The sequence below is a fragment of the Pollicipes pollicipes genome, unplaced genomic scaffold (genome assembly GCF_011947565.3).
Source record: "Pollicipes pollicipes isolate AB1234 unplaced genomic scaffold, Ppol_2.1 Scaffold_3447;HRSCAF=4054_pilon_pilon_pilon, whole genome shotgun sequence".
Lineage (NCBI taxonomy): Eukaryota > Metazoa > Arthropoda > Thecostraca > Pollicipedomorpha > Pollicipedidae > Pollicipes > Pollicipes pollicipes.
Genome location: NW_023596297.1, coordinates 28,770,072 through 28,787,799, shown reverse-complemented (window position 1 = coordinate 28,787,799; position 17,728 = coordinate 28,770,072). Strand labels below are relative to the sequence as shown.

The window sequence follows — 17,728 nt, the reverse complement described above, 5'->3', positions numbered from 1 at the left end:
TGTTGGGAGAAACATCGAAGGCCTTTACCGTGAACCGAAACCTTGAAGATATTTCCAGCCTGCAGCGGCACGCTTGGAGCCTTGGGGTCGTTCCTTAGGACTTTGGGCGTCCTGTTATGTTTTAGGGCGTGCTAGTCATCAGGACACATGTGCAGGCTTCACGGCCATTATAAAAGCCTTAAACGTCGATCATGCGGAGATTTGGATGCCTTTATGTGCGCCTTTTGGAGGGCGTTTTTAATGCTGTTTTCCCCATTAATGTGGCTTGTTTAGTTCATGACATGGCATATCGGATAATTTTACCAATAACTTTGACTATTGATCATTCACCCCTTTGGCTCGGCTCAGGGGCGTGGACAGGATTTTACAATGCGGGGGGGGGGGGACAGAACTCAGGTATTTTGCACTGAAAACCGAGTTTGACACACTAAAGGCGAGCCAGCTGTTTTGTGTGTCATGAAAGCACATCGCGTTTTATCATTCTTTCTGTACGTACAGCTGAAATTCTTAACTATCACCTTTCAGTCACGTACATTTAAAGTCACTCCACAAATTTGCTATAAAGGTGCTCCTGTACGCCAGGCACGCAGCCAGGGCCTTGGCAAGCGGGCACAGAGTTGACAAAAGGCCTCTTGATCGTGAAAAGGCCCCAAAAAGTCTCCGGAAATGACCCATTTCTTGTGAGGTTATGCTTCATTTGAAATGTTAAGCTCTTATCTCCTACAGCTAGAAGAGAAACCAGAAGCTACAGCGAGATCGGCGCTGCCTGAATCTCATAGTCATTCAATTTCAGAACTGCCTTAACTATATTGAATTGCTTTAAATGACTGCATGAAATCTATCGTAGTCGTTCTTCATTTTACAATGGCCCCGCGGGCTCCTTCCAATTCGATAAAACTGAGAGGCCTTCTCATAATTCTTGTCTTGGCCCTACAGACATGCTAATGACCCCGCCGATGTAGATTCTAGACTGAAATTGGCCAAAACAGTTCGTATTAACATGAGATTGATAATAAAAGCAGATTGGCCTGTACAGCGCCACCGCGAAGTGGTGCTGGAACCTGGTGGTAGAGCTGTGGGAGTAAAGATAGAACCTCTATTTTTCGTGTTGCCATAGCTGTTGATCTGTCCAGAGGACAAGTTCAAAGCTGTAAAAAGGATAAGCCCAGCCTAATCTTTGAACGGTATGAGTGAATTATTAAGACACTCGGGAGCATTATTCCACGACGGTCGCTCTAGCTTGCACGTCAACCGCCGCCTTGTGCTATTTGCAATGGCCAACGCGTTTGGTTTTACGGAAAGACAGCCCAGGCCATTGCTCTTCTTGCTTCCATGGTTACCGACGCGCAGGCTGAAACCTTTTCATAAGTCGTTTCACTGGTCGATTCTGCAAAAGAAAAAGACTCTCTGGCAATTATGGAATGCCCTAGTACGTTATTAAACTTATTCTGACCCGCTCGTTTCAACACTAATCGAATCTTTGTCTGTTTCCGGGAACGGAGCACCTTGAGTAGAACATCAGGGGCACATTATTCTTCCCGGTCAAGAACTGAAGGGGTATTCCGCTCCACCGCGAGGTGTTTTCCGGCTGTCATTCTGGCGACACGGAGCCGGATCCCCCGGTCGATTCGGATGCCCTTAGAGGAATGCATCAATCACATTTTTCTCCTCCCTGACACGGGAGGCCCTCTGACCCGCGCGGTTGGCCATGATTAGACGCAGGAACCCCCACTGACGCAACATCCCTGATCGCCGCAGATGGTCCACTAATTGTCACATAGTCTCCAGTTCGGCTCACCGGACCCATGTTGGAGTTTGCTTGAGCATACACCGTTTGATACTGGAGGCCCTGACAGGCACAGGACCCTTCCATTGTATCAGTGTGAACACTCATTATAAGTTATCAGGTTTCCCTTCATCCCCGACCAACGCAAGAGGCCCTCTGTCATTTGAGGCCCCGTCCTTGTCCATTTTAGCAAATGTTTCCCTGGCCGACTCGACACCCTTTGTTGACAAAGAACACCACGCTAGGCGCCGTGGGCCCCTGACCGATATAGGAACCCGCATTGTTGTAGAGGCCCCATCCAGTGCAAATCCCGGCCCGGCCTTGCCCCTGCTTGGCAAATGGACCCCCAGAGCTCAGACCGACGCAGAGCCGACTGTCGGAGTTGGTGATCTTTGGCCGAAACAAAACAAACAGGCATTGGAGATCACGGCCCTACGGGCGGGGGTCTCTAATGTGACCCACAGCCAGCCGTTCGGACCCTTCAGACATCCAATCGGGTATGTCCTGAGGGCCCCACTTTGGGCCTCAAGAGACCCTTCCGCCCCTTTTCGGGCCCCCTCAAACCCCGCTCCTGGCCGATTCGGGGCCACTTGCTGCCACAGGACCCCTGTTAGGCATTGTGTCTCCTGACCAACACAGGAGCCTCCTATTGAATCAGTTGCCTCGAGCATTGTAAATCGCGGGCATGGCCTCGTTCCTGCTTGAGGAATGGATTCCAAGGGCCTAGACGGACATGGAGTCGATTATTTAGCTCCATGTCAAGGCCCTTCATAAAAGAGATAAAGAACCCTCTTAAGAGGGCCCTCATAGAAGCCCTCTGAATGACTTTTCAGCTTGCGCTTCTGTGGGTAGGGGCAAGACCCGGGCCCAATCGGGCCCTTGGTCTTTCGTCCCGAGGGGCCCTTTGGCACCTCTTCGGACCTCCTCAATCAAAGCCCACTGGGAGTTATTAGCCGACGTATCACCCCCGGTTGACAATTTGGGTCCCTGACCGACGCAGGGAACCGAACCATTGTTTCATGGACCCAAACCAATGCAATTCGTGGCCTCCAGTCTTATTCTTGCTTGGGAAATGGACCCCCAAGGCTCAGACTGACAGGGAGCGAACTGTTCGGTGTACGTGGTCTCTGGACAACTTAGTCACCCGCATCGTTTCAGGGATTCCTCAAGCGGTGCAAGAGGACCTCCGACTTACGTTGTGCGTAACAACTTTGCGGGCCTCGATTTTGCATGTGACCTATAGCCAGTCATTCAGGCTCTCATGCCCTCCATCCGGGCCTTTGATCGTCGGTTCCGATGGGCCGCCCGGACACCGCTTTAGGCCTCATCGAACACTTTCCTTAGACGGCTCGGGGTTCTTGCGAGCACAGGACCCTCTGTTAGGCGCTGTGGGTCCCTGACAGATGCAAGGGCCCCGACCAGTGTAAAACGCTGACCCAGCTTTATAGCTGATTGGGAAGTGGACCCTGATGGGCAGTGGAAGAAGTGGTGGTTGGGAAGAAACACTGACCCAGCTTTATAGTTGATTGGGAAGTGGACCTTGATGGGAAGTGGAAGAAGTGGTGGTTGGGAAGAAACACTGACCCAGCTTTATAGCTGATTGGGAAGTGGACCTTGATGGGAAGTGGAAGAAGTGGTGGTTGGGAAGAAACAATGACCCAGCTTTATGGCTGATTGGGAGGTGGACCCTGATGGGAAGTGGAAGAAGTGGTGGTTGGGAAGTTGAAATGGCGGCGTTGATCCCATGAGCTGGACTTCCCTGTCACTCTCGACCGCTCAGGGGCCGACCACACTGGTTGTGGGTTTCCAATTTTCTCGGAGAATCTGCGATGTCCCTGCGGTAAACCGCGATTAACTGCTGCACAGGTTCTAGATTGGTCTTGGAACGGATGAGCGGTCACAAGTAGTCACCTTGAACAACCGATATGTCTCCTCTGCGTCAACACTGAGGTGACATGTGAGGAAGCGTCCGACTTGACCTAGTGAGAACTGGTGCGATACGTTCCGGTAGCGAGCGAAATGGTGTCACTGGAACGGCTCGCACCTGCTTTGAAGCGTCGAAATAGCACGCCAACCACACCATTATTTCCGCGACCCAGAACATCCTGCCACGGCTAATGGTTACACCACACAACTTTCACGTGATGCACACTACCTCGCATCGCGTTATATTCATAGACTCGGATTCAGCTGATCTTTCTAACCTCTTCTGCAACCGACACGGACTTCTACATTCTGCGTATTCAAACAAAGCGCAAGAGTTTTGCGAACCGAACAGCGCTGAAATAACACGTAAACGTGCCGTCGACAGCCACCAGCGTGCCAACAGTGATGCCAGGAGCCTGTACTGCAAGTAGTGCCAGGGGTGGAACTTTGTATCTCTTTGAGTGTCCATGCCCCCAACCCACTTTTTAGCTGGGCCCCCAAATGCTGAGCTGCACCCCCCCCCCTCCAACGTTGGGCTGGTCCCCCTTGTATTTGGCTGGGCCATCGCCATACTTTGCCCGGCCTTCACAAAATGGAACCTGTCACCCGATACCGTATCAGTTTTTGAAGTAAAGACAATTCAAGGGTTTGTGAGGACTCACAATTTAGTATTTAAGAAAACACTTACATAACACAATGCCCAATGGCTTACGTAAAACGAAACCTGCAAAAAGCTGCATTGTGCAAGTCGCTAACCGCACAGCGAACGCTTGCGCATCATTGGGGGTTTACAACGCTTGAGACCATATGGGAAGGCCCGCTTCTCATCCTGGCAGAAAGGGCGGGCACCGCGGAGATCCAAACACTCCCGTGAATGGCTAAACGCAAAAACGATAACATGTACACATTGTCTAACTCGTAATGCTATTCGAGCGATATGTCAGAACGCCAATATTGAAACGTTGGTGATGGTTGCAGAAAGCGGCAAAAGTATAAAATTTGTAGATTTTTGGCGCGATGCTTTCTTGAAGCAAAACATACAGCAACCTACTGGAATATCAAAAGCCCGTCTTGTGTCGTTAACATGAAAATGTCCAAATAATGTGTCGCACGTGATGGGCATCTTAAAGAAGTACGAGAATTTCTTGCATCCCTCAGACCCTGCCAGATGTCCAGACCTTCTGACCTGGTCATCTGACACAGGACCGACGCAGGGACAGTTCACTGGCGCAAAAGGATCCCTTACAGGCACAGGGAGTTCAGTGCCTAATTGTCGCCGAGACACCAGTTCGGCTTATCGACCCCTACCTTCTGGATAAAACGGTGCGAAGGGCCCCTCGTTCTGCTTGGCGACCTCCGACTGGCACAGGTTACTGTCTCATAGTGAATGTAGATCGTTACATTATCATTTTTCATGTCTCCTGTCATTGGCTTGAGGGTTCTGACCAACGTAAGAGGCCTTTTGACATTCGAGGTGCCGCTCCTGGTCCTCTTCAGCAACGTGCCCATGGCCGACTTTGGGCTCATTGCCGACACAGGGCCCGTGCTGTGCACTGTGAGCCCCTGATCAGCACAGGTTGTGGGGCCAGACCAATGCACGCTCTTTTGGATTAGCATTTGCAGGCCCGGCCCTGCCCCGACTTGGGAAAGAGACCCCAGGGCCAAGACCGGCGCGGGACGGAGTGCTCGGTATTGCCTTTTGGCTTATCCCTACATCCCCGGCCTGCCCTTCGGACCCTCCAATCGGTACCTTGGTTGTCGCTCCCTTGGTGCCCAAGGGGCCCCTCGGGACCTCGGGACCTGAAGACCTGAGACAGATCAAATGTTTCTGTCCTTCCGATAGTGACGCCCTTGGTTCCTCGTGAAAATGCAAACATGGAAAAATGCTTGTGCTCCCTTGATTTTGACGCCACTTGAAATTGAAGGGCGTCAAGTTGCTAAAATGTCGTCGCGATGCCTGAAATGAAGGCATTGGATATTTTTTCGACGAGAGGTCCGACTTAATATTTCGTCAGGGTGGAAGGCGTAGAAGCCGTGTGGCTCCTAGTTTTTGTGCCCTTTGAAAATGAAAATGTGAGGTCCCTGAAATGGCCTGTTTGGACTGGGCGTCTGCTTAACAATGAAGGGTATGATGCCCCAAAATAAGTTCTCGTGACCCGTCGCCGACTGGGCCGATCTCGGATTCCTCCCATGAAAATGTGCGAACATTTTCACAACAAAAAGTGTCCTCAACTTTGCAGTATCTTGAAAATGATTTGATCCACGATTTCGCCTATGGAGCGCCACAGGTATTGCAATTTGTCCTGAAATTCGTTTTCTGCTCAAATAAATGGTTTTGGGCCCTTCGAAGTGCCCCTGAAATTGGGTGTCAGTGGAAACTAAAGGTTATGACTCCCCAAAATGAAATCGCTTGTACCACTTTGCCGAACGTCGACGACCGTACCGATTACGAATTTTATCACAGTGAAACGCACAAAAACCACTCTGGAAAATAAAGGTCATGATGCCTCGAAATAAACGTTTTGGGGCACCTCGCCTGAGTCCCAGGATTTCGTTCAGGGTAGGAGGTGCCTCTTGAAAATAGGGGTTTACGTTCCTTTTTGGTGCCCTCTGGAATCGGGCGCATCTTGAAAAAAATCACCCTTTTATAAAGATCTCGTCCCAGGGAAATCCCTGATTCGCACCCTTTTCCCTGGTACCTTAAGTTCTTAGCATGAACGTGCCGCAGAATTAAAACACATCATCCTACGCTTCTAACAGAATTCCTGAAGGTAAGCCGTAAGCTGAGGCCTGGCAATGTCTTTGACAGCAGCATGTCGGAAAATATTTGACGCGTTTGTAGGAGGCAGCCTTTATGCTTCTAGCGCAGGCTGTTGTCCATCACTAAATGCATCCGTCGCAAATACTTCGATTATTTCTCGGAAAAAAGATGCAGGATGCGGGATTCGCCGTAAGACACCTGGGGAACGTGTTGTGGGGTGGGTAGGGACCCAGTGCGCGTAGTTTTGGTGTTGTTTAGGTGTAACTTAAGGATAAGGATCGTGTGCACAGTGGTGCTGCGTTACACATGATGGTTGCAAGCATTTAGTGCCACACCCAGTGACTTACTGAAGCAGGACATAGTGGGTAGAGGCTCAGGAAGGCCGGAAGCTGCTCTTTGAGTTGCGGGAAGTCAGTTGCAAGACCCGAGTGAGAAGAAATACTCAGTATTCAATTTTTACGTCTGCTCCTCATGCATCAGGTATGTGAGCAAATTCAGAATTGTGCATGGATGTACTGTTTTTTTAATATCCAGCTTGGGAACAGTTTGTTGCATTACATATGCCATATTATTAAATTGTGTGTAGTTGTGAGAATACCTTTTATGACCACATATATGCTAGCAGAAATGTGATTTCCTTTCTAACAAGTCAGGGTCTGCTTTTCCAATTTAGAGGAGGAAGTGTGACAAATTTTGGGAGAAACCATTTTTCAGCATATTTTAAAGGTTTGATTGGCCTGTTTTCCACTGCCCAGCCTTTAAGTGATTTCATGAAATAACATCTGTGTAAGGTATTACCCAGTTATCTTTGGTAGCTCATCATTATCCAAAATGAATGGGCTTCACAACTTTTACCAGATTGCAACCTTGCTCAGAATCATTGTGGCAACATCGGGCATGAATGTCAATTGTTTCATTGTGGGCAGTGGTTCATGTGCCACATCTAATCTGACAGCCTGCAAAGTGTTATGGGGACAGGCATAAAGCTCTTGTGAAATTGAGCAACTTTTGAACATGCAAATATAAAGTTATGCCAACAATTATTAGCTTAGTTATCCATGGACGTAATACTATGAACTAAAACATTGCAGACATGTATCATGACTCATCATTCATCAAGCTCATCCTAAGCCTAAAACTGTGCAGAATCAGGAGTATCAAGAAACAGCTCCAAGGGGTACTATAGACTTCAAATTAAAGAGCATGCTAATGTTTTAATTAGCTGTAAAGCAAGTCTTGAATTTTTAATAACTGTGTCCTGTGACAGTCAAGCTCATATTCATTAAGGATGTCAAGCCCCCTAAGGCCTTGAGGGCATGCCAAGTTCCATCAGTAGGTTCTGTCAGTGTTGGTGCTACTTGTGATGCAACTTTTGATACTCCGGTAGCAGCACAAGGCCCCTCATATTTGTGTGACAGTTATGGAGGGCAGAGATGGCAGCTGTCTCTTTATTAGGGTAATTTTAATGGTAGCCCTGTACCATTCTGAAGAAAGTTATTTGGTGAGAGTCTGAGGCTGGTCCACAGATTTTCAGCCTGTATAATATTCAACGCTTTGTTTCCTTTGGGCACATACAGTAAAAGAAGGAATGCATAAGGGGTTCCAGGGAGGGCTGCTGGATTAAGTTAATTCATATTTCAGACATTTATTTGCATTGCAACACAAATGATGTCACTGTGAAGAGCATTCAGTGTTTCAGCACCCCACCACTGGGCTCTCATGTCACTCTTAGCTTGGATGGTAAAGCACATGCTCTGTATGACCTCCCACCATGCACCAGCCACTGTGCCACCTAATCCTTCACTACTAAAATGACAGCGTGACACATATACGCCTCAGTTGCTTTCCCACCTATTGTGCACTTTTTACAGCCAGGATTTTTTTACTTCTTACACGTGCATCTGTGACTTCAAATGGAGACCAAAGGTGCTGAAATCAAGGAAATGGATAGACCAGCTGCTTGGTTCCCTCAATGAAGTTACTGTTCATCTGAGCCACTCTCTAAGACACTTTTTCGTCTCCTTCGCCATACACGCAGTCATCATCTGGCTGAAGACTTTGGCACGGCACATCCGTACCATTGATTTTCTTCAGGGCTGCGCAAAACTTGTCGACGACCGCGAAGTGTCGTTTTGGCGTTATAGTCACTGCAGCCCCTCAGGTGTCATAAAAGCAGAAAAGGCCAAAGCGGATGGCACACTAGGCGGCGCACTTTTCACTACGCAGTAGTGCTTCGCGAACCTGATCGATGGCCTCAGCAGGACAAAGGCGATTGTATAGGCTGTTGACTGCACCGTCTAAAAGGAAATGTGGCTCATCACCAAACCGAATGTGGTCACTGAACGATGGGTAGGATTCGCACGTGCGCAGGAACCAGGCGCTGTAGCGCGTGTGCGCGTTGTAATCGGTTGGTGAAGGCATGTGATGTGAATTCGTTGTATGTGGTCGCATAGCTCTGGTCTTGCCTGCCTCAACACAGCGGCCTCGCCGCGGTCTGATGCTGCCGGGGCCGACGGGTGGATTTGTGGGGTTCCGCAGCGAGGCCTCCCCTGCTTTTGCGATCTCCGTTGGGGTTCTCCTGGCTTGTCTCCTTAGGCTGGCTTCACCAGTCAGGTTTTCAAGGCTACCCTTTGTTTCATACCTCGGCACTTGGTGCTGCAACGCCGTTCTTGCCGTCGGTTTTCATGCTTTTGACTGCCGTTTGGACTTCTCTGCGTCGTAGGGTGTCGTTTTCCGTGCAGTCATCACGACTGATTTTGGTTCAGACCACCCTTTCACCACTTTTACGTTTTCGTCCACTGTGTATGGTAACATGGCCTCTCGAGATTGGTGTGGGCATGAAAACAAATTGCATTGATATGAGATCGGTTCCAAAACCGTCATCTAAATTATGTTGTGTTTCCTATGAACACTGCCATTCCAGGAATAAGGCTGTAAACTGTCCATCTTCTCGGAAGCTCCCGGTGCTAACATGTGGAGCCTTCGTTAACTTAAGTCATATTATTTGGGATAACGGCTTCTGTTGTGAAGACTCAGTATCATATTTGGGATGAGGAATTCGGCCTAAGTCTGTGGCTCAAACGGGATATCGTCACATATCTCATGTTCGCTCGAGGCACTTTGAAACCTGGCATGTTCCGCAGTCCGATACAAATGGCATGGCAAAGTTGGAGGCTGAAAAGCAGTGGAGGGACTGAAGTTCATCCCCCTATAAGAAATGTGCAGAGCATATCTGAGTGCAACTCATGACCCTGCATCAATAGCTCACAATTTCGTACAGAGTTCATCAAAATTGTATTCGTGAATGGATGCGAAGTGTTCAATATTATCATTTCCATCAACATCACTCAAGTAACCTTAACATGTACCTGTTGGACTGGGCTGTGATAGTAATTTAAGCTTTTTATGGATAAGGCTCGGCAATGATAACACACATCAGGTTGCGTATCATTTTACGGCCAGGATGCTGAGCTCGGTGCAACTCGAACTGAGTTGGGCACGGTGCCATCTGCCAACCGAGATGGTGAGGTGGTTATGACGCGGTCCACCTGCAATGGAAAAAGTTTTGTGTACGCAATGCCTAAAGCGCATTGTTCAAAAATGTGTGTTGAATAGCACATGGCTTACTTTGAATTCATTTATCTTTCGTATGCCCATGTAGCCCGGACATTTTCCATGGTTATTCCCCGCACCATTGGTATAACCACGTTTCTGAGATGGCGTGAGGAGGAGGGGGGGGGGGGGGGGGGGGAATGATGGAGGATCATATTCGAATCGAGGTGGACAGCCTGGACTGAAAGCGGTATTTTGAATGAAAAAGGTGCATTTGACGGTCAAAGTGGGATGAGATAAAATGCCGTTTTGGGAAATAAGGCGGCATTCGTTGCTTCTTCCACCCAATGATTGCACCCTTGCCCCGCACAAATGCCTGGCATTTACGTCCCCGGCTATTAACAGGCAGCACGAAATTTGTTTGTTTACGGGCGCCGACATGCATATGGTTCGTGAGGCAGAAGCACGGGCGAGGCTGAGCGAACATGGCCGTAAGGAAATCGAAGAAGCCGTGCGTTGTATTCACGCCAAAATTGCGGGTCTTAGAGGGGGGGGGGGGGGAGGCGGCCCCTCTAGCTGCGCCCCTTGTGGTTTGTAATACATCTATACAGAATGTGTGGACTTTGCACTAAAAATGCATACATTTATGATCCGCCACATCACATACAAGAGTTAATGAAATACACTCGAAATGAGTGCCGGAATGTGTCACGACTAAAACGCCAGAACATTCATGTCTCTGGTGTGGTTGGCATTCTGGTCTGTTTAAAACCCTGGAAATTTGATGCCAATGCGAAGTCGGTGAATGCATCAGATATGACAACTAAATGCTGAAGCGGCTTGCAAAAATTTAGCGATTTTTATTGGTCCTTTTCGTTCGGAAGAGCGGCTATCCCTAACCCGGTCACGCGTGTTTCGCGGGCTTGTACATTGGCAACCGTTACATATTGGATAGCGATCGTGCTTGGTGCCTCTTAAGATAGTAGAACCTTGCTGAAGGCTTCGAAAGCTTGCCATGCCATGCCATGCTTGCAGCGCCCCATCTCATCCGTGCGGTAACGCTCCCGTCACGTACGGGTGTGGACAGCCGGGGAGCCCAGCGGTCGCAGAGCCCCGGGTCACAGTGCGCCCACATGCCTACGGGATCGGACACGGGAGCTGGAGTAAGTGCGACATGAGTTGCGAGGCGTCAGGAGCCGGGGGCACGAGGAACGGGAGAACGCTGGGGACAAAATAGGAGCCGCCAAATATATTCTAAATAAGTGTAAGGCATAATGGCATGATCAGTGGTGTTCATAGGTAGTTAACACACCGAAGGCGTTTTCTTCTGGGCCCCTGGCGTGCCTACGCGCGGCGCCGAGCCCGGCTGTCGTGATGCTCGTCAGACGCCACGAGTCGTCCGTAGCCTGGCCTGCCTGATCTTCCTGTTTTGGTCCAGACCCCGTGAATGCCAGTGTGGGAAGCCGGGCGGTCTTCGCCGAGGCCGGGTCATGCTTCCACAGCCGCAAATCCAGCAGGCGAATGCCAGGAAGACGTGCCAGACCGGATTACTGAGATGTACACGGGTCTTATCTAACATTCTGTATTAACAAATGGGCTGTAATGTTCACCCCCCCCCCCTCCCCCCACTCATCTTTATTCCTCATTCCACACGTGCGTAATCGTCTGACCGGCGTTGACCAAAGCACAGGCGCTCTTCGCCAGTCTGCCCTGGCCACATTTGCGGAGCGCCGACTGATCGCAGCCGCCCCAGAGCATCCGACACGGTGTGGTCTGCTCGGCCGTCATTGTGATATGCGCCACACGGTGGGATCGTGCTCAGCTGTCATTGTGAGATGCCACAGGGTGGCATCGTTCCCACACCCGAATCCAGGCATTACTGATAGGGAGTTTTGTGAAATCATTGATACTGCCTTTGCGGGCTACTTGCCGTTCAAACGCCTGAGGATTAAACGGCCGATAACTTTTGGCGCTCTGTGATCGTTTCTTGTGTACTCTTGATTGCCTGAACCAATGGAACATTTGTTTTGCACCGGCTCTGACTGCATGGTTCATCTGGTGATCGGCGGACAACTTCGATACCCTCAAAGGTGGCGGGAATTATCCACCCTTCATGTATTCCATTTCCCTGTCTTGATTTGTTTTCTGATCGGCTCACATCTTGATGCAACTTTATTAATCCGTCTATGACTAATGCAGTTTTTCAAATGTCTTCACGTATGCTGTTGTATCGTGACGAATTAGGGTTGGTGGATCGAGAGTGCTCAGACGGGTTGGATAGGTGCAGTGACCGAAGACGGGTTGGATAAGTGCCAGGACCGGGCGTTGAATCACATATCTCAGAAATTGATCACGGGTGCGGACACTTGCAAAATCATGCTTGCTCCCAAATTATGTTAAAGTTGCAAGCATATTGTAGTGGTAGTGAACCTCGCGCGAACGATGAATAGCGTGTCATGTGTATTCGGCTTAGAAGGAATGCTATACAACATACGCGCATAAGCCATTTGTTTTTTGCCGTTTGTTCCATGGTGTCGTTACGGCGTATGCCGATGCGAGGATCGCATCATGCTAATCTCCAACTGCAGGTGGGACTGCAACAATTTGCCCCATGGTAAAATCTCTTATCAATATTTGTGTGCAGAGGCGCTTTCGAGGTAACGTCCTAATTGGAACGGTTGGCATTAACTGATAGCGTGAAGATTGCCGCTGCCACTTTTACTTGCACAGATCTTGAATTCGTGGAAAATTGCGATTGCAAGTGCGCAACGTGAGGAATTCATTTCCGTCCGCATTCGAATCATGCCTCGTCTAAATTAAGCTCGTCGCCTTGGTACGGGCAGCTATTGCGCCTCGGCCGGTCCCGTGAAGACGTCGGGAGCGTGCGGCCTCTCTGGCCAGGCTCGGCCCTGGACTTGGTCACAGGGTCGGGTGGCTCCCTCGACGGACACCGCCCACACCAGCGGCTGCCGGCGCGTCCCAGGCGCGCCACGGCGGTAGCGAAACCCAGTTGTGCCGTCTTCTGGTGGAAACGGCGCCAACATCGCGCCGCTCATCCCACCATGCCGATGTGCTGACGCCAGCTGATGAAGCGTCACGTCACAGATGGTGCAAGCCGCTCGTGACGCGGTGGGTGGGGGGGGGGGGGGGGGGCGGCGGAGACCGCTCGGGCCCCGGCGGGAGGGCGGCGGAGCGAGCCGGCTGGCCGGGCGCTGGAGCGTGGTTTGTCCGGTTCTTATGATCAAATGGTCGGTGACTCGAGATCGTGCATGGTCGCGGTCAGGCGGTCCACGCTACACGCCCGTGCGGGGTCAAGGCGACAAGGGCGACGGCGAGGGATCAGAGGCAACCACTGTGGGCTGCCAGATATCAAGTGATAAGTTGCCATCGGCTCAAATGACCATGGCGCCACTCACGGCGGCTCAATAGAGTGCAACGCGAACAGGCGTCACCAGTGGCCCGGGAGCGCGGTGCGCCCCACCAGACCAGGTCCCACAGCGGAGAATAACGATGGGACGACATGATGGTGGAAATGATGACCTCGCTCCGGTCTAGGGACCGATGCGGGGCAGGAGGGCCGGCGATGCCATGACAGCCGAGGAAAGACGAGCCCAACGATAGAGGGAAGTCGAATTCGCTAACAGCCGAGAGCAGCCGATACCGCTGACAGCCAAGAACAGCTGATATCGCCCACAGCCGGGAGCAGCCAATTCTGATGACAGCCAGAACAGCCGGTTCCGCTCACTGCCGAGAGCAGCCGATTCTGCTGGCAGCCGAGAGCAGCCGATACCGTTGACAGCCAAAAACAGTCGATTTCGCTCACAGCCAAGAACAGTTGATCCCACTGGCAATCGACGGAAGCCGATCCCACTTACAGCCGAGGGAAGTCGAATCCACGGAAAGCCAGGAGCAGTCGATTCCTCTGACAGCCGAGAACAGCCGATTCCGCTGGCAGCTAAGAGCGGCCGACTCCGCTGACAGCTAAGAGAGGACGATTCCGCTGACAGACGAGACCGGCCGATTCCGTCGGCAGCTAAGAGCGGGCGATTCCGCTGACAGACAAGAACAGCCGATTCCGCCGGCAGCTAGGCGCGGCCGATTCCGCTGACAGTCGGGAAGGCTTGGACACGGCAGGAGGGAAGCTGATCTCGCCACGTAACCGTCTGCGGAGCCTAGGTCTCCGGCGGCTCCTGGTCGCCTTCCGACCGAACCTCTAACACGAGAGCCTGGACCCGTATCTCTGTAGTGGCGCGCAGCTCAGAGAGAGACGGAGGTCACGGGGTATCAGGTGCACCTCGATTTCTGACGGCATGTAGCTATAAAGTGTGTGCGTTCTCGCGTGCTTAGGCGTTGTCCAGTGATTTCATCTGTGTTGAGGGCCGCACCCAGGCTTTGGCTGCCGGTGGCAGAGACGTACGCCCGTTGACCCCCGCGGACGTCCGGAGGGCTTTGTTATGTAAGAACACGTCGCGTCGAGTTACCGTCGGCCGAGACGCCCGGCCAGGATGCCCTCGGGGGTCAGCGGGTTCGTGAGTCCGCATGACCCCCAGGCAGCGCGCACCAAAGACTGCTCTGTGCATGAATGTTACAGGAAATTCCGCCGCTGGAGAAAATCGTTGCACGAGTAAGGCATTTAAGCGCTGCGCGGCGAAGGATTAGCTGACTGGAGGAAACGCTGGTGGTATTCGCCAGGGAGTCAGTGACCTCTTAATCATACCACTGCGACTGGTTTGCGGGAGTACCAGTACCGTGCGCGTCCCGACTGGTTTGCGGAGTACCGTGCGCTCTCCGTGTTTCGGGAGCGGCTGATGTGCGACTGTGACGCGAGTTACGACTGTGTCCCGGTCGCGATTCTGTACTCGGCGTACACCTGCGGACCGCCGCGGCGCTCCCCGGCCGTGACGCGAGTTACGTCTGTGTCCCGGTCGCGATTCTGTACTCGGCGTACACCTGCGGACCGCCGCGGCGCTCTCCGGCACTGGCTGGAGCGGCCGGCCGTGTCAGCAGCGACTCGGACGCGCGCCCTCGCGCGACAACCGCAAGACAGACAGCTGTCACGCGGTGGTGACGCGACGCGCTGGGGACAGAGCCGCGTCGCACGGATCGGCCGATCGGCGGCGGGTAGTCCCGACCGTGAATCACCTGCCCGGACAGCCACCCGCTGGACTTGGGGCGCACTCAGCGCGATCGTGAAGCCGACCAGACGTTCTGTTGTGACGTGCGTGGCCGGAAGTCGGACCTTGGTGGCATACGTGATGTGCTGTTTGCGACGCCGTGGTAGTAGTGGTACAAGTCATACATGTTTTTATGGCGCTGTCATTTAGTTCTGAAGATGTTTTAAATGGGGCTGACCGTCACGGTGCAGATTGGACGGATCACGTGTTTGGATCCCCAAGTCTGCAGGTCTTGCGTGCCTGCACGGACACATCTGCGAGCCGGCCAGTGAGACGACGCCTTGGTAATGAGGATTGGGCCTCATGGAAGGATATCACACGTCAGGGAATTTGGCTACTCAAAATAGATTTGCATGAAGCGTTATTGCGCTGCCCCGTCCAGTGGTTGATTGTGGGCCTCCGGCACGCCGCTGTCAACGGCGATGCCAGTCGTGTCATTCCCATCGTCCTATATCATCCCATGGCCACTCTCCACTCTGGGACCTGGTCTGATAGGGCTCAGCGTTCCCTGGGCCACCGGTGACGCCTCTTCGCGTTGCGTGCTATTGGACCGTCGTGTGTCGCACCATGGCCATGTGAACTGATGGCAACTCACCCCTTGATATCTGGCAGCCAACAGCGGTTGCCTCTGGTCTCTCGCCGCCGCCCTTGTCGCCTTGACCCCGCACGGGCGTGTGCAGTGGACCGCCTGACCGCGACCTGGCACGATCTCGAGTCGCCGACCATTTGATCGAGTTTCGAATATGAACCGGACGAACGGTACTCCCGGGGGCCGTGCCGAACCCGATCTCGCTCGTGACCTGAGTGCGGCGCGCGATTCGGTCCGTTTGTTCCCTGGCGTCGCCGGGACGGCACCTTGGCCGCTCCCCGGTCGCCTGGTGCCAGCGGACTCCTCTCAGAGCAGAGCCGTCTGGGGGTGGAGGAGTTCGCTCCCCCCTATGCCGCCCGAGGCTGGAGTCCCCTTGTGGCTGCGATGTGTAGGGGCGCGCCCGGTCTGTGCGTGAGGGAGGGGGAGTGGAAGGGAGCTCTGCAATTGGAAGGGACTCTGCGATGGCTGAATGAAGGAGGTAGAGCCATTCACAAACACATTCCATACCTGATGGCTGAAAGTTAATTGTACTCATACCTCGCTAGATAGGCCTATTAAAATTGAGTGTGAGGTCCGCGTTCCAGGATGTGGCCTCTAAATCTTAGGAATTGTAGCCGAAAAGAGATTGTCCACGCGTGTTTTGCCCGTGTGGGCTGCGTTTGAGGTTGGATTCATCGTTATCACTGTTTCAAATGTTAAGTAAGTTCGTATGAGTTTTAGTTCCGTTTCACAGAATAACCGCCTTTATTCAGATCAGTTAAAAATTGTCACATTTGTACCCAATGCGGCAGTCTATTATGGCTGATTTTTGATCGAAGAAAGCAACAACAGCGAAGTTTCTGAGGCCCCTACTGGCGTAAGGGGTGTCCACAGTAATTCCAATCACCGCCATAGCTGTGTCCACAATTGTGACCAAACTTCACGCGTGTCTAAAATGAACGCATATTTTTCACTACATCCTACATTACATGATATCGGTTGGTATCACAAGCGGCTGCTAGTCCCAATCGCTCATTTCAGTTTTTGGAACGGGCCCAGGCTGTGAGAATGAGAGTGTCGGAGTTGGCACCCCGGGAGCTGACGCTGACGATGTCCTCTCGAATTCGCTCTGTGCTCGCCCCTGTTCCCGGGTCCTGACAGCCGTCCTGCCAGCCGTCCTGCCCCCGTTCCCGGGTCCTGACAGCCGTCCTCCATCGGTGTGCCCTTGCCCGACGCCGCCAGTTCCGGGAAGGGCGCCAGAGGTTGTCAACAAGGGTCGCGGCCGGGCCGGGCCGGTCGCAGGTGCGCGCCGCGTCCCGCCCCGCCTCCATACCGCACCGCGCCGGTCCCAGTGGCCTCCCGAGCGGCCGTGTGACGTCACGGGCCGGGCGGCTTGGGGAGTCCCAGCGCGGCCGGCCACGGGACGCGCGCCGCGCGCGGCCGGCCGCCGCAGTCGTCGGTGTGCGCCGTGGGGGGTGCCGGCGAGTGGGGCGTCGCGGATCGGTCGCTGCCGGCGGGCGCGCTTCGGACGGACCGCGGCGGAGTGGACCGGGTCGGAGGTGAGTGTGGGTCGTGTCGAGGCAGTGGGCGAGACGAGGAGAGCCAGCGGCTGCTGCAGGTGCCGCTCGCTGGCGTCGGCGTGAAGCCTGGCGCCGCGGAGGGGCGCTGCGTGGGACGGGCGGCCGCTCGGCTGAGCCGCGCGTTCGCCACCCTGACCGGCCTCGAGTCGAGGTCGGGCCGCGCACGCTGACGCTCCGTGGAGCTGGATGTGGCCGTTGATCGGCCCCGTTCTCTGAGCGTGCAGCGATAGAGACAAGCCGTCTCCCTCTGAGCCGTGATAGCCGTGATAGCTGATTGCACTATCGGCGTCACTCTCCCGGGTCATTGGAAGGCGATTGACAAGCTGCTGACGCCGCTGTGGTGGCGGCGTCTGCTGGTGACGTCCATCAAAAACCCCTTGC

At 52.9% G+C, this 17,728-nt stretch overlaps 1 protein-coding gene across 1 annotated transcript in view; it reads left to right on the top strand.

Annotated features, from left to right (window-relative positions):
• Positions 1-17,728, top strand: part of dome (cytokine receptor domeless) — an 86,371-nt gene that overhangs the window by 26,211 nt on the left and 42,432 nt on the right. The window contains exon 6 of the mRNA XM_037215357.1: positions 17,221-17,326. Coding sequence (XP_037071252.1) covers positions 17,221-17,326 — 106 coding nt within the window. The remainder of the gene's footprint in view (positions 1-17,220; positions 17,327-17,728) is intronic.